The sequence below is a fragment of the Rattus norvegicus genome, chromosome 14 (assembly GCF_021556685.1).
Source record: "Rattus norvegicus strain SHRSP/BbbUtx chromosome 14, alternate assembly SHRSP_T2T, whole genome shotgun sequence".
NCBI lineage: Eukaryota > Metazoa > Chordata > Mammalia > Rodentia > Muridae > Rattus > Rattus norvegicus.
Window position 1 is genome coordinate 42,228,818 of NC_141547.1, and position 24,095 is coordinate 42,252,912.

Sequence of the window (24,095 nt, forward strand, 5' to 3'; positions counted from 1 at the left end):
GGGTTGGGAGCTTGGGAGCTTTCCTTCTTCTTACCTCTCTTGTTAAGATAGAAAGAAAACAGCCATTGGTAATATCAGATGGCTCCAATCTGAAAAACCTATCCATAGACAGTTCTATCTCTTTTAAGGAGCACAGCGGGAGCACGGGAGGACTGAGTCTGCAGGGGAAGAGAAGCATTCCATGGTTAAGGTAGCTCTATGTACACCTCAACTCTCTTTCCTATTTTGCCAATCTCTTAAGGGGGGAAAAAAACCTCAAATAAGAAAACATGCTGACACTGTCCCCTGACCCCAATTTTAAATTGAAGGCTCAATATTTCATATTAGCTCATAATTTATTATATGTCCTAAGTCTCTAAGTAGCTGTGCTAAAAATAACAACCTTCTAACAAACTGAAAATCTCTCTAAGGATTAATGTGTCATCAAAATAGATGAGTACAGCAATCAGAAATGTATGGCACCAGAACTGGTGGTGTGGCTCAGGTGGTAGCGTGCTTCTGACAGGAAGCCATGGATTGGCTCCTCAGCAACTGGGGCTGGGGGCATGGATTTGTGATCCACTTGGGATGTAGACAGGAGGAACGGAAGTTCGAGGACATAGTTAGTTACATAGCAAGGGCAAAGGCCGTTCCCAGGATATAAAAGACCCTATCTCAAAACAAGAAAGCAACAAGCCAAACCATGGTGCTGGTGAGATGGTTCAGCAGGTAAAAGCACAAGTCTGATGACCTGCATTCAATTCCTAACACACATAGAGGGAGAACCACTGACTCTCAAGGGACCCTCTCACCATTACATTTACTCAATGGCATGTGCATACATGGGCATGCATGGGTACATGTGTACACACACAAAGTTCAACACTACACCACAAACACACACACACACACACACAGAGAGAGAGAGAGAGAGAGAGAGAGAGAGAGAGAGAGAGAGAGAGTTCAAAGTCATTCTCAACTACATAGAGAGTTTGAGGCCAGCCTAAGATACACAAGAGCCTGTGTCACAAAAGAAAATCATATAAGACTTTCTAACACAAATAGAAAACCTTTTAATTACTGTTTATAATTTTCTTTTTGAAATTTAATTTCTCATTTAATAGCAAATTTATTTATAAAAGTTCACCAGCAGCCCGAAAATCACCCTGTGTTCAGCAAGTAGCTCCCATGTGGCTGAGACAACTGTGGATAAGGACATGTCATTTGGGAAAGAGGTAGAGTAGATGACCTCAAATGACTTGCTGTAGAGTCTGTTAGAGCAGGGAATAGTGGAACTTGCTCTGCAGGCCAGACTCACAGCCAGCCAACCCATCCTGAAGAGGAATATACCCTCGCCAGATCACCTGAAACTTACTGTGTACACAAATGCAATTTTTGTTCGTTTGTTTGAGACAGGCTCTCACTATGCAGCCCTGGCTAGCTTAGGACTATGTAGACCAGGCTCGAGCTCAGACATCCTTTGCTTGCAGAGTTCTGGGATTACAGGCACTGGCTACCACTCCCAGCCAACTGCTTTTAATCTGACGGGATGCCACAAGTAGAAAGTTCCACTTTTGACTTCAGGTATCAGATCACACTCAAAACACTAGTATGTTAAAATATTGTCAAAAATTACTCTCAGCTTTCTGTAAAGATGAATATGAAATGTAGCCTTCCATTCCCACCCCAATACCTCATGTACATATAAATATTCCAACATCTAAAACTATACAAACTCTGGAGTGTTTTTTGTCCCAATCATTTTATATATAGGACACTTAACCAGTCTACGTATGTTCTCTATGCAAACAGAAGTTACCTTTAATTTATGTATAAAGAATACTCAGTGAAATCAATTCTAGTTATTAATGTAGAATCATGGTCTCCAAACATAAATATGAAGATTCTTAGTTTTAATTCACTGATAAATTGCTAGTACCTAGTAGAACATCTGACACATGCTGGGTATTCAATACATAATTGTTTAAAATGCTAGTATATTTATCTATAGTCATGCTAATAGTAGTAGTATAAATTCATAAATAAGATTAGACAAGTCATCTTCCAGAAATTATCCCCACAAAATGGTTTCAGAATTCAAGTTTATAGCCTATTTCTTTAAATATAAAATATTATTACACCCAGTGTCTTGATCTAGATGGTGACATTTGGGATTTTTTTAAGTTGGCATTATATGAGAATGTGGTTTTATAATTGCTGAATGGACAGAGACCTTTGGAGATGTTGAGTAGAGTGAGTGTCTTCTGCAAATGAGAAGAGTAAATTTTAGGAAACTGCAGAATTAGACTGTGGTGTGGTGAACAGCAATGTTCCCTCGCCCTGCCAAAGTTTAAGTCTACTCAGAACCCGAGAGGAGGTCTTGCTGGAGAACAGAATCCCTTGGAGTTAGAGAACACTAACTCTAGTGTCTGTGTGAATGCAGATGCGGAGACTCAGCTAAATTGCCAGCAACTACCAAAGCCTGGAGCCTTCTCCACAATAGACTCTACAAGTATTTGACACTGTCTCTAGAATTTTGGATCTCCAGAACCATGCATGAAGAAAGAATCTGTCAAGTTAAAAGTTCAAGTTTTTAATTAAAAAGTATTTTTTAATGGAATGCTGAAGGAGGTGGGAGTTTGAGTACAAGTGTGAAACCCTAGGTCCAGTCTCCAGTATGGGAGGGAGAGAGAAAAAGTAAGCAAGCCAGTCCCACAACACCCAGAGGAAGTCAAACTCCCAGGTGCTCTAACACACCCAGGATCAGAGGTGAGGCCACAACATCTGCCCCAACAACCAGCAAAACTGGATCCCCCAGGATCCAGGGACACAGAAATCCCTGCCCAGCCAGGGGCACAGATCCCTTCCAGTCTTAACCAGTGCCCTAAGCAGACCTTGGGCTCTGGCTCTGAACCAAGTACCACAACACCCAGAGGAAGCCAGGTGCTCTAACATGCCCAGAATCAGAGGTGCTCTGAAATGCCCAAGATCACAGGATCACAGAGGAAGCTCGACTCCCAGGAGATAGGATAGCTCAACCAGGATCTAGGATCACAGAGACAGCTGAACTCTGAGGAGTTCTGACACAAACAGGATCACAGGAGGGACAGGCTGCAGTCAGAGACAGCAAGGGCAGATTAACAGTAGAGATAAGCAGATGACAAGAGGCAAGCACAAGAACATAAGCAACAGAAACCAAGGTTACTTGGCATCATCAAAACCCAGTTCTCCCACTATAGGAAGTCCTGGATACCCCCATCACACTGGAAAAGCAAGATTTTGGTTTAAAATCACATCTCATGATGGTGATAGAAGACTTTAGGAAAGACATAAATAACTTCCTTAAAGAAATACAGGAGAACACAGGTAAACGGGCAGAAACCCTTAAAAAAGAAACACAAAAATCCTTTAAAAAATTACAGGAAAACACAACCAAACAGGTAAGGGAATTGAACAAAACCATCCAGGATCTAAAAGTGGAAATAGAAACAATAAAGAAATCACAAAGGGAGATAACCTTGGAGATAGAAAACCTAGGAAAGAGATCAGGAGTCATAGATGAAAGCATCACCAACAGAACACAAGAGAAAGAGAGAATCTCAGGGTCAGAAGACACCATAAAAAACATTGACACGGGGTTGGGGATTTGGCTCAGTGGCAGAGCGCTTGCCTAGGAAGCGCAAGGCCCTGGGTTCGGTCCCCAGCTCCGAAAAAAAGAACCAAAAAAAAAAAAAATTGACACAACAATCAAAGAAAATGCAAAATGCAAAAAACTCCTAACCCAAAACATCCAGGAAATCCAGGACACAATGAGAGGACCAAACCTAAGGATAATAGATATAGAAGAGAATGAAGATTCCCAACTTAAAGGACCAGTAAATATATTCAACAAAATTATACAAGAAAACTTCCCTAACCTAAAGAAAGAAATGCCCATAAACATATAAGAAGCCTACAGAACTCCAAATAGACTGGACCAGAAAAGAAACTCCTTCTGTCACATAATAGTCAAAACACCAAATGCACGAAACAAAGAATATTAAAAGCAGTAAGGGAAAAAGTTCAAGTAACATATAAAGGCAGACCTATCAGAATTATATCAGACTTCTCACCAAAGACTATGAAAGCCAGAAGATCCTGGGCAGATGTCATACAGACCCTAAGAGAATACAAATGCCAGCCCAGGCTACTATATCCAGCAAAATTCTCAATTAACATAGATGGAGAAACCAAGATATTCCATTACAAAACCAAATTTACACAGTATCTTCTTTACACAAATCTAGCCCTACAAAGGATAACAGATGGAAACTCCAACACAAGGAGGAAACCTACACCCTAGAAAAGGCAAGAAAGTGACCTTCTTTCAACAATCCCCCCCAACAAAATAGCCACACAAACATAATTCCACATCTAACAACCAAAATAACAGAAAGCAACAATCATTATTCCTTAATATCTCTTAACATTGATGGACCCGATTCCCCAATAAAAAGACATAGACTGACTGGATATGTAAAGAGGACCCAGCATTTTGCTGCATACAGGAAATGCACCTCAGTGACAAAGACAGACACTACCTCAGAGTAAAAGGCTGGAAAATTTGTTTCCAAGCAAATGATCCCAAGAAACAAGCTGGAGTAGCCATTCTAATATTGAATAAAATTGACTTTCATCCAAAAGTTACACTTAAGAGTCCCACAGTTTTTAACATATTAAAAGTTCAATTCCTTTAAAATATCCAATATCTTTTAAAATTCAAAGTCTTTTTAAAATTCAGAGTCTCTTAACTGGAGGCTCCACTAAAATGCTTTCTTCCTTCAAGAGGGAAAACTATCAGGGCACAGTCACAACCAAAATCGAAATCAAACTCTAACCAGCCAATGTCTGGGGTACACCCACATTCTTCTAGGCTCTGCCACAGGCTTGGGTCACTTCTCCAGCTCTGCCCTTTGTAGCACACACCTTGTGTTCTAGGTTCCAGATGCCTGTTCTCCACTGCTGCTGCTGTTCTTAGTGGTCATCTCATGGTATTGGCATCTCCAAAACATTGCTGTCTTCCACTGCAACTAGGCTTCACCAATACCCTCTCATAGGCTTTCTTCATGGTGCCAAGCTTCAACTCCTTTGCATGACCACTTCAGTCCTGGGTCATCAATTGGAACTGAGGGTGCACCTTCACCAATGGCCTTCCATGGCCTCTCACAGTGCCCAGTCTCAGCTGCTCTTCATGACTCCTTCATGCCTTCAAAACCAGTACTACCTGGGTGACTCTTACACACTAACAAGTCCAGCCACAGAATAAGGTACAAACTTGTTTTTTTGTGGAACACAGCTTCTTTGTGCTCTCAGAAAACACTTCCCAGATTTCACCTCAATGATGCTGGTCTCTTTATCGCCACTAATCTCTTAGCTCCAGCTGACCAGCATCAATCGTCCCAGTAATGCAAAGGTTTTGCTTTGGCAGTTCTGGGATCTTGTTAATCACAGCTGATTCTTCAGCCCCAGCTAACCAAAACCACAGAATCGTCACAATCAAAACAGCAACATCCCTGAAAAGAATCTTTAATCTTCCCTCTGAAATTTCACAAGCCAGGCCTCCATCTTCTGCACTGTTCTCAACATTATCTTCCAAGTACCTATAGAATATTCCACAGAGCTCTTAACATCCCAATAGCTCTTCTAGCTCAAAGTTCCCAAGTCCTTCCACAGTCCTCCCCAAGACATGGTCAGGTTGTCACAGGAATACCCTGCTCCTGATACCATTTTCTCTTAGTCAGGGTTTCTATTCCTGCACAAACATATGACCAAGAATCAAGTTGGGGAGGAAAGGGTTTATTCAGCTTACACTTCCACATTGCTGTTCATCACCAAAGGAAGTCAGGACTGGAACTCAAGCAGGGCAAGAAGCAGGAGCTGATGCAGAGGTCATGGAGAGATGTCACTTACTGGCTTGCCTCCCCTGGCTTGCTCAGCTTGCTGTCTTATAGAACCCTAGACTTCCAGCCCAAGGATAGCAGCACCCACAATGGGCTAGGTGCTCCCACCTTAATCACTAGTTGAGAAAATGCCTTACAGCTGGGTCTCATGGAGGCATTTCCTCAACTGGGGCTCCTTTCTCTGTGGTAACTCCAGCCTGTGTCAAGTTGACACACAAAACCCAGCCAGTACAGTTATCAAAAAAGACAAGGAAGGACACATTATACTTGTCAAATGAAAAATCTACCAAGATATACTTTCAATTCTGAACATCTATGCTCTAAATGCAAGGTCACCCACATTCTTAATAACTTTACTAAAGCTCAAAGCACACATAGCACCTCACACAATAATAGTGAGAGACTTCAACACCCTACTCTCAACAATGGAAAGATCATGAAACAGAAACTAAACAGAGACACAGTGAAACTAACAGAAGTTATGAACCAAATGGATATAACATATTTATAGAACATTTTATCCTAAAACAAAATATACCTTCTTCTCAGCACCTCATAGTACCTTCTCCAAAATTGACCATGTAATTGGTCACAAAACAGACCTCAGCAGATAGAAGAAGATTGAAATAATCCCTTGCATCCTATCAGATCACCACAGACTAAGGCTGATCTTCAATACCAACAAAAACAACAGAAAGCCCACAAACACATGGAAGCTGAACAATGCTCTACTCAATGATAACTTGGTCAAAGAAGAAATAAAGAAAGAAATTGAAGACATCTTAGAATTTAATGAAAATGAAGGCACAACATACCAACACTTATGGGACACAATGAAAGCAGTGCTAAGTGGAAAACTCAGCTCTGAGTGCCTCCAAAAAGAAACTTAATTAATATAGTAAACATGGCCATCTTGCCGAGAGCAATCTACAGATACAATGTAATCCCCATCAAAATTCCAACTCAATTCTTCAGAGACTTAGAAAGTGCAATTTGGAATAACAAAAAACCCAGGATAGCTAAAACGATCCTCAACAATAAAAGGACTTCAGGGGAATCACTATCCCTGAACTCAAGCAGTATTACAGAGCAATAGTGATAAAAGCTGTATGGTATTGGTACAGAGACAGGCAGGCAGATCAATGGAATAGAATTAAAGACCCCGAAATGAATCCACACACCTATGGTCACTTGATCTTTGACAAAGGAGCTAAAACTATCCAGTGGAAAAAAGACAGCATTTTCAACAAATGGTACTGGTTCTACTGGCAGTCACATGTAGAAGAATGTAAATTGATCCATTCTTATCCCCTGGTACAAAGCTCAAGTCAAAGTGGATCAAGGACCTCCACATAAAACCAGATACACTCAAACTAATAGAAGAAGTGGGGAAGAGCCTCTAACACATGGGTACTGGGGAAATTTTCCTGAACAGAACACCAATGGCTTATGCTCTAAAATCAACAATTGACAAATGGGACCTCATAAAATTGCAAAGCTTCTGTAAGGCAAAGGACACTGTCACTAGAACAAAACAGCAACCAACAGATTAAGGAAAGATCTTTACCAATCCTGCATCTGATAGAGGGCTAATATTCAATATATACAAAGAACTCAAGAAGTTAGACTCCAGAGAACCAAATAACCCTATTAAAAAATGGGGTACAGAGCTAAATAAAGAATTCTCAACCAAGGAATATCAAGTGGCCAAGAAGCACCTAAAGAAATGTTTGACATCCTTAGTCATCAGGCAGCGGGCTGTGAAAGGTACCCTGATTCCTGGTCAAGATAGGTCGAATCCCCAGGACCCTAAAAGGGACAGCAGGCACATTCCCAGTCTCCCAGGATATCAGGACCTTCTCATGTAGCTGTAGCCCTCGACAGACCCTGTAGAAAGGTTTGAGACAGATCAGTCACATAGAGCAACGCCCCAAGCCCCTCCTCCACAGGTGAGGATGTAACCATACATGTAGGTTCAAGACAGATCAGACTGAGAAGCAGGACCACGCCCCAAATACGTAATGAGGTCTTCCCAAGCTCTCAGGTCAAACCAATAGAAAGTACCTGCTGTCAGACACTGACCCATCCAAAACCTGTATTTAAGAATCGTGTTCAAAAGGATTAAATGTGTGCAGGAATTATTCCATCACCTGAGGGCTTCTGTCATAAGAGCTATAATACTGCAGCCACTTGGGGAAGAGATTTGCTCTCCCTAAATCAATGCCAGAAGCTTCCCTGAACCCCTCACTGGCTAGTCAGTCTCCTGCTGGCTCAGCCTGGGCAACCAGCAAGCAGCAGTGGCAGAAAGAAGGACCAGCAACAGGAGGCAGTGGAAGCAGTCCCCCACCCCGTCCGAGTTCTCCCACCCTCACCCAAACTAGAGCACCTAGCTGGGCAAGAGATCTCCGTGGGTAGCCCCCAGTGCACAGAGACACAATCAGAGTAATGCAAATCAAAACAACCCTGAGATTCTACCTCACACCATTAAGAATAGCTAAGATCAAAAACTCAGGTGACAGCAGATGCTGGCGAGGATGTGGAGAAAGAGGAACACTCCTCCATTGTTAGTGTAATTGTAAGCTGGTACAACCACTCTGGAAATCAGTCTGGCAATTCCTCAGAAAATTGGACATAGTTCCAATTTTCCAAAAAATGTTCCAACATACAACAAAGATACATGCTCTACTATGTTCATAGTATCCTTATTTATAATAGACAGAAGCTGGAAGGGACCCAGGTGTCCTTCAACAAAGGAATGGATATAAAAAATGTGGTACATCTACACAATGGAGTACTACTCAGTTATTAAAAACAATGACTTCATGAAATTCATAGGCAAATGGACGGAGCTAGAAAATATCCTCTTGAGTGAGGTAACCCAATCACCGAAACAACAACAAACAAACAAACAAAAAAACATGGTATGCACTCACTGATAAGTGGATATTAGCCCAAAAGCTTGAATTACTCAAGATACAATCCACAGACCACATGAAGCTCAAGAAGGACCACCGAAGTGCGGATGCTTCAGTCCTTCTTAGAAGTACGAACAAAATACTCACATGAGGAAATACAGAGACAAAGTGTGGAGCAGAGACTGAAGGAAAGGCCATCCAGAGACTGTCACACTTAGGGATGCATTCCACCCGCAGTCACCAGATGCTGTCACTATTGGGGATGCCAAGAGGTGCATGCTGACAGGAGCCTGATATAGCTGTCTCCTGAGAGGCTCTGCCAGAGCCTGACAAATACAGAGGCAGATGCTTGCAGCCAACCATTGGACTGAGAATGGGGTCCCCAATTAAGGAGTTAAAGAAAGGACTGAGGTAACTGAAGGGGTTTTCAACCCCATATAAAGAGCAACACTATCAACCAACCAGAACCCCCAAGAGCTCCCAGGGACTAAACACCAACCAAAGAATACACATGGAGCGACCCATGGCTCCAGCCACATTTGTAGCAGAGGATGGCCTTGTGGGGCGTCGATGGCAGGAGAGGTCCTTGGTCCTGTGAAGGCTCAATGCCCCGGTCTAGGAGAATGCCAAGGCAGGGAGGTGGGAGGGAGTGGCTGGGTGGGTGAGGGAGCACCCTCATGGAGGTAGTAGGGAGGACAGGATGAGGGGTTCCTGGAGGGGAAACTGGGATAGGGGATAATATTTGAAACCTAAATAAAGAAAATATCCAATAAAAGAAAAGAAATAGGGGTTGGGGATTTAGGGATTTAGCTCAGCGGTAGAGCGCTTGCCTAGCAAGCACAAGGCCCTGGGTTCGGTCCCCAGCTCAAAAAAAAAAAAAAAAAAAAAAAAGAAATAATAAGCAATAACATGAAATATTTTTAATTTATATGAAACTGCTTATGCTCTTAATATATAACAAAATATTAATTATCCTAATGAGAAACAGCTGAGTACACAACCATGCAATGTGCAGAGTAAGTACCGTGGTCATTTAAAGATATTGGGTATTTTCTCTGAGCCGAGTACTGCCCATGTATTAAGTAGGCTCAGTCCCAACGAAGACCCACTGAGGTACTGACAGGAACTCTATTACTCCCACATTTGCCTCCTCTCCACTCACAGTGCCCTTTGTCACTTACAGATCGCCTATCTTGTTTAGTACAAATATCCCTCTCTAGGGAGGTAAATGTAGGGCCACGTCAGGAATGTGGCTGACTTCTCTCATACCACAGCAGAGCTTGGGTAAAGTCCTTGGATTGCAGGCAGGAACCACCAATCCCAGCTACAGGTAAGACTTTTTAAAACACTTTATTTGATTGGTGTGTGTGTGTGTGTGTGTGTGTGTGTGTGTGTTTGTGTGTGTGTGTGTGTGTGTGTGTGTTCATGCACGTGCGCATGCCTGTTAGTGCATGTATGGAGGAGATGTCCAAACATTGCATTTATGGGGGCCACAGATTGGCATTGGCCTTTATTGCCCTCCCCATTCCTTTCCTGAGGTACGGTCTCTAACTAAACCTGGAGTTCATTGGTTGGCTAGATTGGCTGACTAGCAAGATCATAAGACCTTCCTGTCTCCAACCTGTCCCCCTGACCACCATGACTACGTTGGGACTATGGGCACGTGCAGCCACGCAAACCCCTTTACAAGGGTGCTGGAGTAAAGCACTTGCATAGGCCTGTATCATGGCATCTCAAGATCTAAATGAACTAAGTAGTTTGGGGTCAGTAAAAGGGAACATGAACAATAGGCGGGCAAGCACACTGGAGCACTCAATGATCCCTAGGCTAGTGAGATGGCTCAGTGGTTAGGGTGCCTGCCACCAAGCCTAATGACCTGGTACCCAGGACACAAATTATGAGAGCAGAGAACCATCTCCAACAAGTTGACTGCTGACCTCCACATGCACACTGTGGCACACATATACCACACACACACACACACACACACACACACACACACACACACACACAGAATAAGTAAATAAATATAATTTTAAAAATTAATGGCGACTACAGGACATATAGTCTATCTCCCCAGGCAGTGCATAGAGACTTCTGACTGTGTCCACAAGTAGTTACAAGCTCCTTGAATATGCTTTTCAGATGGAGCTTAAATTTCAAACCAATCTAGAATGTGAATTACTGTTTTCAAATACAAATTGTATCTTTTTTATTATATTATAAATTGATCGTGGCTTACATGAATAGACAGCATATATCACTTCACTTTTGCTGTATTATATTCTCAAAAAATCTTAACCTTAGTGAACCAAGAACCGTACATGGGCAATCACTGATTTGGTGATGTCCCTGGTGAGCTCTGTCAGTAGATGGTAATTTAATTTAGCTACTATGATACTCAGTATTCTCAGGATATGTGGTTGACTGTCAACTATTATTATGCTGGCTAGTTTTATGTAAACTTGGCACAAGCTAGAGTCATCTAAAAGGAGGGACCCTCAGTTGAGAAAATGCCTCTATAATATCCAGTTGTAGGACATTTTCTTAATTAGTGATTGATGAGGGGAGGGTCTAGGCCATTGTGGGTAGTACGATCCCTAGGCTGATGGTCCTGGATTCTATAAGAAGGCAGGATGAGCAGTGCATGAGAAGAACAAGTCAGTAAGCGGCACCCTCCATGGCCTCTCATCAGCTGCTGCCCCTGTGTGAGTTCCTGCCCTAACTTCCTTCAGTGCTGGACTATGACGTGGAAGTCAAATAAATCACTTCCTCCACAGGTTGCTTTCAGACATGTTTCAGCACAGCAGTAGGAACCCTAAATAGGACAGAAATTGTCACAAAATAATGTGGTATTGCTGTGTCAGACCTGACCATGTTTTGGGGGGAGGGTTGTGGAGGGATTTTGAAAGTTTTAGCTGGAAAAATCCATTGAGTATTCAAAGCTTTGATGAACTGCTCTGTAGAAACCTAGGAGAAAAGAGTATTGAGAGAAATGCAGGCAACGAAGGCCTCAAGGCCCTTGCATATTTACCTTTTTGAATTAATATTATGTAGCTCTGGTTTTTTGGGCTGAAGAATCAGCTGTGATCAACAAAAGACTGGAACCACTAAAGTGAAACTTTTGCTTTACTGAGACAATGGGTGTTGGTCAGCTGGAGCTGAGAGAACAGTGGTGATTAAGAAGAGACCAGTATTATTTGAGGTGAAATCTTCTGGGAAGTGTTTCCTGAGAGTCAGTACACAGAAGCTGTGATTCAGGGCAGCCTACTGCTGGCAGCTAAACTTGATAGTTACTCAAGTGGTTCTGGTTTTGAAGATGTGAAGGGGTTATGGAGAACAGCTGAGTCTTGGCACCAGGAAGAGAGCCTGGGCAAGGCTGTTCATGAAAAGTTCAGCTCAGTTGCAGCAGAAGACCCAGCATTTTGGTGATACCAGTACTATGGGACAATGGCCAAGAAAGTGGCAGCGGTGGCGGAATGGAGCCTGGCTGAGTTTAGAAGACAAGCTTTGTGTACAGCAGAGGGGGGAGCTGGAGAAATGACCCAAGCCTCTTGGAGGAGCCCAGAAGATGTGAGTGAGTCCCAAAATGTTGAACACTAGTTATTTACACTGTTGGAGCTTGGTTTTGCTTTGTTCAGATTGTGACTGTGCCCTGGTTCTTCCTTCTTGAAGTGAGAAAATATTTAAGTTAATTTTGATTTTACTGGAGCTCACAGTTGAGAGACTAACTTTTATAGAGATTTTGGCGTTTTACAAAGATTTTAAAAGAGACTGAATATTTTAAAGATTCTGAATATTTTAAAGAGACTGACTTTTTAAGTGTTCAAATTTTTAATGACTGTGGAACTTTTAAATTTTATTGTTTATATTATAGTGTTGGTATTCATGTGTGATTCAGATGAACAAGAATGGAAAGGTTATGAATTAACAGTGATATATTTGTATGTCAAGTTGACAAGGGATCAATTGTACTGGCTATTTTTGTCAACTTGACTCAAACTAGAGTCATCTGAAAAGAGGGAACTTAATTGAGAAAATGCCTCCGTAAGATTCAACTACAGGACATTTTCTTAGCCAGTGAAGGAGAAGAGTTCAGCTTTGTGAGTGGTGCTATCCCTGAGTTCTGTAAGCCCTGGGATCTATAGGAAAGCAGGCTAAACAAGCCATGATGAGCAAGTCAGTAAGCAGCACCAGCCCACGGCCTCTGCATCAGTTCCTGCTTCCCGGTTCCTGCCCTGTTTCAGTTCTTGCCCTAACTTCCTTCAATAATGGTCTGGTTACCTGAAAGTTTAATGATGTGGAAGTTAAGTCAGATAAGTCTTTTCCTCCCCTACTTGTACTTGTAATGATGTTTCCTCAAAACAATAGAAACTCTAACAAGGACAGCTATCAACAGAAGCTAAGTAAGAATGGAAAGTCAGCAAGAGAGGAAGTGTTAAGTGATAAACTTGTCAGCTTATGAAATGAAAAACAGGAAAGTATCAGGTTGGGAAGACAGAGCAGCCCTTATACACATTAAGATTCTGAAGGAGAAATAACATCGTGAAAATAGATGTCTAATTCACAGCCTTGAAGAACTAATCAGTCTTGAAAAACGTACTCCTGGAGTGACTCCTTGATGTCCACAGTGCATGCTGTATTTGTTTTGTATTGTTTAGCATTTGCTTGTTTGTTTGGGCAGCACTGGAGATTAAATTAAGAACTTCAAGTATACTAGGCAAGCATTCTACAACTGAGCTATCCCCAGACCTTAGCACTGGCTTTTTGAGATAGGCCTCTCTATGTAGCCCAGGCTGGCATCAGACTTGAGATAACCATCTTTCCTCAGCCTTCCAAGAACTGAAGGCTAAGCCATGAGCCATCACGCCCAGCTCAGACTGTAGTATTAATGCTCTCTCTTTCCCAACTCTACTACTGCTACATTTTGTCTTGAAGCTGCTGTAGATACCCATGTCATTTTTTTTTTACTGATTTCCCAGTGGGCACAAAATACTGAAAGTACTTAAGATAACACACATCCAGTTTTCTGTCTACTTTCTAAAAATATTTTGTATAATTTTCCTCTGTGGGGTAATATATGTATCTAAGAAAGATGAAATTTTGACCTAGTTTATTCAGGAATCAACCAAGTCAAAGTCAAATGCCTTTAGCTTTAACAATAACCAAAACAAATTTATGTACAATACTATGTTCACAAACTAGGGCTATGCCTTGGTGGGTAAATGTGCTGTCCACCAAAATTGGTGCTCTGTGTTCAATCCCTGAGGACCACACACACACACACACACACACTACACACTACACACTACACACTACACATAAAGCTGTTAAAGTGTTCAAGTGTTCATTCACAAGCTGTGGAGAAAGCTCCAGTTTAAAGCTGCAAGATTTTAGACTGTTTAGTCATATTAAATAACAAAAACTACAATGTATTTATGTAACTCCAAACATCTTACTGTCATTTTCAAGTCTTTGCCTGATGGTGGTTTAGTGTCCTTTCCTTACCTGTAAGGTTGTAGTTTAAGTGCTGGGCTTTGAAATTCCAGTGCTTTCTTAACAACTTCTTCATTTTCCTCTTCAGAAACAGAACATGTACAGTAAACAATCGCTTGAGCTTTAGCGACTGTATGGACAGAAGATAAAGTCAGTAGGGTGACCCAGTGCCAGACACAGATTTGTCACCAATGCATGCCACCAAATGTTCACGGAAATGATTTCTATGGATGCTCGAGTATCTCCCCTTTATTTTATTCTTTAAAACTTGCATGTGTTTGTGTGTTTGACGTGGCACACGCATGGAAGTCAGAGGACAACTTGTGGAAACGGATCCTCTCCTTCAGCCATGGGAGTCCCAGGCACCAAACTCAATTCTTCAGGCTCAGAGACAGGGGTCCTTACCTGCTATGACACCTCTTGAATGGCTCTCCTTTAAAAAGGAGCTCGTATTAGTAATGTAAGCAATGACCAGTAAGTAAAGTAAACCCAGCTAGACTGTAACAAAAGAAAAATGAGAATTCAATCATTGTGATCAATCTAGTTCCATACATGAAGAAATAAATACTGCACATTATCATGAGCAGACATCCCTGTAAGTTATATCACCAGATTAGTTTAAAAAAGACTCTAGAATAGGGGCTGGAGAGATGGCTCAGTGGTTATGAGCACTGACTGCTCCTCCAGAGGTCCTGAGTTCAAATCCCAGCAACCACATGGTGGCTCACAACCATCTGTAATGGGATCTGTTGCCCTCTTTGTCTGACAGTGCACTCATATACATAAAATTTTTAACAAGACTCTAGAAATAGACGGATATTAATGGGAATTATAATTCTGTCTTGCTGCTTTGTGAACCTGGAAAGATTACTTGAAAGACTCAGGTCTCCCATCCATGAAGCAGGGAACTGTCAGGACCCGTGGCTCACTCATTTACTCATGCTAAGCACCTACCGTGTAACAAGCACTTTCTGAGGCTTTGTGGTCCTCAGTGAGAAACAAAAACACAAATTCTGCCCCTGTGGAACTTTTTTGGGTTTTGTTGTTGTTATTGTTGTTGTGGTGGTGGTTAATCCTTACAGAGGATTAACAAAAGAAAAACATGATTAGGAAAACAATTTAGGTTGATACAATGCAGTGGGGTGGGTAACAGCTTCAGAGGAGAAGCTACTGCTTTAAACAGTATAGTCCTAGAAGCACTGCTGATCTACAAGACTGTGCACAGAGGAGGAGAGCAGGGGCTCACCCTGAGCTCCCTATGAAAAGGAACAACCCAGTACAAAAGCCATAGCAGGGAACTGACACTGGCCTTTCAAAGGCTGTCAGGGCCCAACTGATCGGGTTACAGGAAATGAGAAGAGCTCTTGTTTAGTTCTTGTTCTATTGCTTTAAAGAGACACCATAACCAAGGCAACTCTGATAAAGGATGACATTTAATTGGGACTGGCTTACAGTTTCAGAGGTTCAGTCCATTATCATCATGGCAGCAAGCATGGCAGCATCCAGGCAGAAATGGTGCTGGAGAAGGAGCTGAGAGGTCTACATCTTGTTCCAAAGGCAAACAGAAGACTGACTTCCAGGAAGAGAGAAGGTCTAAAGGCCACCTCCACAGTGACACACTTCCACCAACAAAGTCACACCTACTCCTACAAGGCCATACCTCCTGGTAGTGCCACTCCCTGGGCAAAGCATATTTAAATCAAAACATTCCACTCCCTGGCCCCCATGGGCTTGTTCAAACGCATGAGTCTATGGGGGCCATACCTAGCCATAGCAGAATGCAAAACACATTTAGTCCAACTTCAAAGTTCCCATAGTCTATCACAATCTCAACAATGTTTAAAAGTCCAAAGTTCAAAGTCTTCTGAGATTCATTGAATCACTTAACTTGTAATTCCCTATAAAATAAACATCAAAAAAATCATATACCTCAAACATCACAGGATATACATTACCATTCCAAAACGACATGTGGAAATCCTGGACAAAAGCAATATCAAAAACAAGCTGGGGAAACTCCAAACTCTTCACCTCCATGTCTGATGCTAAGGCACCCATCAGATCCCCAACTCCCTTTTGCTTTGATGACTGAAGCACAGTTCTTTCTTTATTCCCTATTAGCAGCTTTCCTAATCAGGGATCCCACAGCTCTGGCATCTTTAATATCTTGGGGTCTCCAAATTAACTTCAACTTCACAGCTTCTTTTTTTTTAAGATTTATTTTATAATTCTAATTATATATAGATATATAAATATATGTTGTAGCTGTCTTCAGACACACCAGAAGAGGTATCAGATCCCATTACAGATGGTTGTGAGCCACCATGTGGTTGCTGGGAATTGAACTCAGGACCACTGGAAGAGCATCAGTGCACTTAACAGTGTTCTTGTTCCAGTGTCTGGGATCCACACATGATCTTCTGGGCTCCTCCAAAGGGTTTAGGTTGCTTCTTCAGCTCACTGAAGAACTTTGGGCTCTGGCTGACTCCACTCCACTGCTGCTGCTACTCTTGGTGGTCATCCCGTGGTACTGGCGTCTCAATCTGTCAGTGTCTTCCACTGCAACTAAACTTTACCAATGCCCTCTCATGGGCTTTCTTTATGGTGCCAAGCCTCAACTTCTTTACATGATCCCTTCAGTACTAGGCCATCAAAGCCAGTAACACCTGGGTGATTCTTGGTGACATTACCAAGTCCAGCTGAAGCATGAGGTACAGCACTGGCCTCTCTAGAACACAGCTTCTTTGTGCTCTCAGAAAACACATCCCAGAAGATTTCACCTCAGTGATGCTTGTCTCTTCTTCATCGCAACTAATTTCTTAGTTCCAGCTAACCAGCATCAATTGTCCCAGTAGTCCCTTCTTAACTCTAAGGCCAGAGCCATGTGGCTGAAGCTGCCAAAGTTCTACAGTTTGCTGGAGCTGGAACATGGCTCCCTTGTCCTAGGACATCATCACCAGCCTTCTGTTTCCTCTTTCACCACCTAAGTTTGGCTGTGATGGAACTCCCTTTGTAGACTGACCTAGAACTCAAGAGATCTGTATGGTTCTGTCTCCTGAATGCTAGGATGAAAGGTGTGTACCACCAGGCCTGGGTCTAAGCTTTTCATGGTCACTATTCCCCAAGATCCAGATCAAAATCCTGTGTCTTCCATTTCTGGATTGTAGTTCATTCCAGACTGAGTCCAAATGAAAACAACAACCAAGTAAACAATCAGCTTAGCTGGGTGGGATCCTGCCCCAAAGTCACCACCCCTTAATCTGTCTGTCTCCTAGAATACAGGATTTAGCCCCATTCTACTTCCTGGTGCCCTTTTATTACTTGAAATATACATTTTGTATGTTTTTCTTTTTTAGCTTGCTAAGCTTGATCGAGACAGTCCTCATAAAACTGAGCCCAGGATAAAATCTAAAGTAGGCTTTTAAAAGAATTCCTTTGTCAATGCAATTAATCTGAATCTTTTCACTTTAGCCTCAATCAGATTTTTCAGACAAGGGCAAAAAAGCAGTCCCGCTCTTTACCACATATCACAAGAACAGTCTCTAGGCTATATGCTAACATTCTTCTCCTTTGGGAACTCTTGAGCCAGGGAACCCCACATTTCAAATCATCCTCGACACTAATGTCTCCCATATTCCTACTAGGATGGCACAGTAAGCCCCACTTAAAGCATTTCACTCCTTTCCAAAGTCCCCAAATCCACATTCCAAACAAAAGCATGGTCAGGCCTATCGCAGCAATACCTCAGTCCCCGGTACCAACTTCTGTCTTAGTTTGGGTTTCTATTGCTGTATAAGAGACACCATGGCCATGGCGACTCTAATTAAGGACAACATTTAATCAGGGCTGGCTTATAGGTTCTGAGGTTCAGTCTACTATCATAGCAGCCTCCAGGCAGGTCTAGCGCTGGAGAAGGAACAGAGTTCTACATCTGGATCTGAAGGCAGCCAGGAGAAGACTGACTTCCAGAAATCTAGGAGGAGGGTCTCAAAGGCCACCCCCACAGTGACACACTTCCACCACCAAGGTCACACCTACTCCAACAAGTCTATGCCTCCTAATAGTGTCACTTTCCAGGCCAAGCATAGTCAAACCACTACAGAGGTGTAGGAGATGAAGTTAGAAAATGCAGTCTTGGGGATGGAGAGGTGGTTTGGCAGTTTAGAGCACCTTCTGAACTGGGATTTTTAGACCACTAGATGGACTGTGGTTTTTCACTTTGTTTTAAACTTATTTAACAATCTCATGACACCTGCTGAGACTGTAGAGGACAGAGGTAGAAGTAGGTGGACAAACTAAGGTCGTCAGGTTATCCTAGTGTACAGTACTTGTGTGAGCATAGTGACACTTATGGAGGTGGCTAGTCCCCAGTGTATATTAGATTACAACGTTCCTGGAGGTCTACTGATATGACATTAGCTGGAATGACTGTATGGAGAGGGGCAGGCATGGTGGGAGGAGCTCCACAACATCTGTTTTCTATCTATTAACTTGGAGAAGTTACAATATAAGGGATTCTTATTAATTCTTGTTCCAGAGAGCCAGAGTGGGAGTGGAGGACAGACCAGAGGCTTGGCGATGTGAACTCTTTAATCCCACAACTCAGTAAGTATGAAAGAGAGCTCTAGGCTTGTTCAGGGTATGAAAATCTGTCTCAAAATAAGATAGATAAATAGAAAGATATAGATATAGATGATATAGATATAGGTATAGATATATAGATATAGATATATACTGTTTAATGGACTGTGGGGGAGTTATCAGGAATGACAAATGACAAGAGAAGAAGTACAACAAGAGAGAAGTCAGAGTTCACAGCAGGGAAGGAGGCTGTATAATACTGAGCTGGGTACCGTGGCACGCGCCCATCATCCTAGCCCTTGGAAGACTGAGGCTGGAGCAACATAAGCTCAGGCCCTGCCTGGGTTACCCAGCAAGACTACAAACAAACGAACAGTTGGAAAGTTATAGCAGCACATGATTATTTTCCTTCATTATTAAATTATGCTAAATAACCAAGTTTATGATATTAATCAGTAGAGTTTAATGTCTATAAAGAGATATTTCAAAATGTACTGAGTTGATTGAAATGGACATTTTATTTGAAGGCACTAAGATTGAAATTTTGCTTATAGTTCACATATTGTTGCCTTATATTCTAGCAGGTAAATGAAGTGTGTATTCCTGATTCAAAGATTAACATTGTATTTTAATAAGCTAGCACTAATGATAAACTTACATTTCATTGCATGTGTTAGCTGTTCAAATTGTTGCTGAGCAAAAATCTGAAGTTTATCTTTTGGTAGACCACCCTGAGAAAGATCTTGAAGTAAACTTGTATCTAAATTTTGAAAAGTAAGAATATACTTTTAAAATATAACACTATAGGGACTTTTCATAAATTATGATCAATTGTCTAATAATATGAACTTTCATAGATGATTCCTACTAATGCAGTTGACAATGTTAAAATATTGACATAATTGGAACATAATAGTAATTTTGTTTAGGTTATTGCTATTTTTCAAAGGGATATGGAAACAATTAATATTGGTTTTCTCCAAGTTTCTATGAAATAATCATTCAAAGATAAGTCACTTATACAATGAATACAAGCAATTCAAAGAGTAATACAGAAAATAAAGAATAAGATTTATTCTCCAATGCTGAAACTCATGAGTTATTAATCAATGAAAGTCATTATTTAAATTTTGAAATCAAGGAATTTCATGAGTAATTAATCAGTAAATTTCATTAATTTAGAAATCAAAACAAGTACCTTCGTGTTCATTTAAAATAAATTCCACTGGATTACTAACACCTAGGCTTGAACAGCGAGGTAGCAACAGAATGACCTTAACATTCTGTAACCGCTGATCTTTGGGTTCAATGCTAAGAAATGTTTCATGAAGTATTTCAATATCTGAGAAGAAAAAAGCAAAACAAACAAAGTCATGTTAAATATTCCAAAATCTGAATTCTGAATGCAGCATGTAATCGTAGCTCTTCGCTCTTTGTTTCCAAATCCTCAAAACTAAAATCCCACAACACTAAATGCAAAGCAGTTAGAAAAGGAAGCTGCTCTTCTCTGTTAACATCCTAGTTAATCAAGTAATCTACTTCCTTTCTTAAAAAGACTTATTTATGTATTATACATAAGTACACTGTTGCTGTCTCAGACACACCAGAAGAGGGCATCGAATCCCATTACAGATGGCTGTGAGCCACCATGTGGTTGCTGGGAATTGAACTCAGGACCTCAGGAAGAGCGATCAGAGCTCTTAACTGCAGAGCCATCTTCTCCAGCCTGACTTACTTCCTTTTTTAAGATTTATTTCTAGCTCTGTGTATGTGTGTGGGTATGTCATGTGTGTGGCTACTCACAGAGGCCAGAAGGTATCGGATCTCCCGAAACTGAAATTATAGGCTGCTGTAAGTAGCCCAACTTGGGTGATCAGAACCACTCAGGTCCTTTGCAAGAGAAGTACATGTTCTTAGCCCAGAGTCATCTCTTCTGCCTCAACCTCTTTATTTAAAAAGTAAAATAAAATTAGGTTTACATACATGGGTGTTTTGCCTCTATGTATGCAGTGTGCCACATACATGCCCAGTTCCCACATAGGTTAGATGATGTTGGATGCCCTCAAAATAGAGTTACAGATGCTTGCAACCCACCATGTAGAAACCAGATACCAAACCTTGGTCTTCTGTAAGAGCAACAAGTGCTTTTAACCACTGACTCTGCAGCCACAAATCCCATTAATTAAAAACTTACTTATAAATATTATTTACTTATCCTGACTGCTCACTAAGGGGTGTGTGTGTACTATTAGTTTTTATTATTGATTTGACACAGTCTAGAATCACCTGGTAAGGAGAATATCAGTTGAAAAATAGTTGCCTTAAGCAGACTGGACTGTTGAGAATGTCTTTAGGGCATCTTCTTGATTGACGCAGGAAGGCCCAGCCCACTGTGGGCAGCACAATCCCTAGGCAAGCAGACCTGGGTTATATAAGAAAGCTAGCTAAGCATGAACCAATAAGCAGCCTTCTCTATGGTTCCTGCCTTCAGATTCCTACCTTGACTTCTTGTCCTGACTTTCCTCAGTATGGATTGTGACCTGGAAGTATAAGCTAAAATAAATTCTTTCCTTTCCAAGTTGCTTTTTGCCAGAGTGTTTTATTACAGCAACAGAAATCAAACTAAAACAGTCTATAAGTCTGGCATTTAGTAGGTTGAGACAGGAAAATCAAGAGTTTAAGGAGCCTAATATTATATGCCTGTATGTGTGTGTGTGGTATGGTGTGTGTGTGGTATGGTGTGTGTGTGTGTGTGTGTGTGTGTGTGTGTGTGTGTGTGTGTGTGTGTGTGTGTGTGTATGTATGTATTTTAAACATTTATCCTTCTTATACTGTAATGTAAGTTTTACTGCTGAATTTACAAAACAAAAGTAATGTCGTAGCATCTAAGATAGGCAAATAGATGTCCATAGCATGTATCAATAAATATTTTTTAATAATCATTTCGTTTTTTTAGGTAGTTCCCATTATTAATATTGTTCCTCTAAGTCTCACTAACACTTTACTTGCCTTAGAAATCTATTCAAGATTAGTTCTAAGATGAACATTACATTTGTAAGAGTCATTTGTGTTGTTAGGTATGATAAGTTTATTCTATATTAAATCCTGTTGCAGGTATCAATGCTGTCTCTAGTTTGAGGCTATGGCAAGTAGCATGCTATAGTTTGGATGTGGTCTATGGCCAACCAGTTCATGTGTTAGAAGCTTGGTCCTCAGGTGGAGGCTCCAGGAGGTAAGGCTCACGGAAGGTAATTAGATGATTTTGGACACCACCCCCAGAAGGAGGGGCTTATTAAGTGACTTAGGCCCCATGAGAGTTGACTATTTTAAGGCACCATAACTTGCTTTCTCTGTCTCTGACTTCCTAGTCTCACCACAGGTCCCACAGTCTATGATCCCACAAGCCTGCTGTCTGCCACACTGTCATGTGGGTGGAAGGCCTCACCAGAGCCAGCAGATGCTGATGCTGTGAACGCCCGTGACTGTGAGCTAAACAGCCACTTTTTATAAATTATTTTGTCTCCAGTATTTTGTTAGAAAATGGATAGTGCTTCTGCGAATATCATTGTGTGAAGTTTTTGGTGCTTACATTTGCACTATTTGTGGGGGGTGGGGAGGTGATCAACACAGACTTAAAATTCTGGGTGTGATTACAGGTTATGTGCAACTTTAATAAATAACCAGTTTCCCCCAAGTTTTTCCAAGTTACCACTCCGTGAGCAGAGTTGGAGCATTTCTCATGCTCTGAGAAGTGCATGGTATTGCTGATCTTTTCTATTTAATCATTCTGTAGGTGTGTGTGCATTGTTGTTTAATCATTCTGTAGGTGTGTGTGCATTGTTGTTTAATCATACTGTAGGTGTGTGTGCATTGTTGTTTAATCATTCTGTAGGTGTGTGTGCATTGTTGTTTAATCATACTGTAGGTGTGTGTGCATTGTTGTTTAATCATTCTGTAGGTGTGTGTGCATTGTTGTTTAATCATTCTGTGGGTGTGTGTGCATTGTTGTTTAATCATTCTGTAGGTGTGTGTGCATTGTTGTTTAATCATTCTGTGGGTGTGTGTGCATTGTTGTTTAATCATTCTGTGGGTGTGTGTGCATTGTTGTTTAATCATTCTGTGGGTGTGTGTGCATTGTTGTTTAATCATTCTGTAGGTGTGTGTGCATTGTTGTTTAATCATTCTGTGGGTGTATGTGCATTGTTGTTTAATCATTCTGTAGGTGTGTGTGCATTGTTGTTTAATCATTCTGTGGGTGTGTGTGCATTGTTGTTTAATCATTCTGTGGGTGTGTGTGCATTGTTGTTTAATCATTCTGTGGGTGTGTGTGCATTGTTGTTTAATCATTCTGTGGGTGTGTGTGCATTGTTGTTTAATCATTCTGTAGGTGTGTGTGCATTGTTGTTTAATCATTCTGTGGGTGTATGTGCATTGTTGTTTAATCATTCTGTAGGTGTGTGTGCATTGTTGTTTAATCATTCTGTGGGTGTGTGTGCATTGTTGTTTAATCATTCTGTAGGTGTGTGTGCATTGTTGTTTAATCATTCTGTAGGTGTGTGTTGCATTGTTGGGATTCCCTGATCACCACTGGGATTTGTTGCTTTCAGTGTGAGTTTCAGGTTTTGCTCTGGTTATAGTCTTTTTTGTACATTTATTATCATCATCATTATTTGAATGTATGTACATGTGTGTGTGTGTGCGCGCGTGCGTGTGCATGTGTGCATGTGCATGTGTGCATGCATGTCATGATGCACTTGTGGAGATCAGAAGACAACGTCTATTTCCACCTTTATAAAGGTTCCAGGGATTGAACTCAAATCATCAGACTTGCACAGCAAGGTCTATCCAAGGCATCATCTTGCCAGCCCAAAGTATGTGGCTTTTATTGTTAATTCTTAAGAATTTTAAAAGGTTTATTTACAGTATAAAACTTTATATACACTGTAGCTGTCTTCAGACACACCAGAAGAGGGCATCAGATTTCATTATGGATTGTGACCCACCATGTGGTTGCTGAGATTTGAACTCAGGACCTCTGGAAGAGCAGTCAGTGCTCCTAACCATTGAGCCATCTCTCCAGCCCCCCATAAGAATTTTTAAACATGATAAAGTTAATTGATACACTTCTATAATTTGACATTTTATTTTATTATTTTTTCTGGTGTCCAGTTATCAATTTTCTATG

At 41.2% G+C, this 24,095-nt stretch overlaps 1 protein-coding gene across 10 annotated transcripts in view; it reads right to left on the bottom strand.

The window, feature by feature from the left end:
• Positions 1-24,095, bottom strand: part of Nsun7 (NOP2/Sun RNA methyltransferase family member 7) — a 62,600-nt gene that overhangs the window by 3,044 nt on the left and 35,461 nt on the right. For 7 of the 10 annotated variants that reach the window (XM_087583065.1, XM_087583064.1, XM_087583066.1 and 4 more), the window contains 4 exon segments: positions 20,109-20,252; positions 19,569-19,670; positions 14,342-14,459; positions 35-158 (listed from right to left, as the gene is read on the bottom strand). In XM_087583065.1, the coding sequence (XP_087439191.1) occupies positions 35-158; positions 14,342-14,459; positions 19,569-19,670; positions 20,109-20,252 (488 nt within the window). 10 annotated transcript variants of the gene reach the window in all.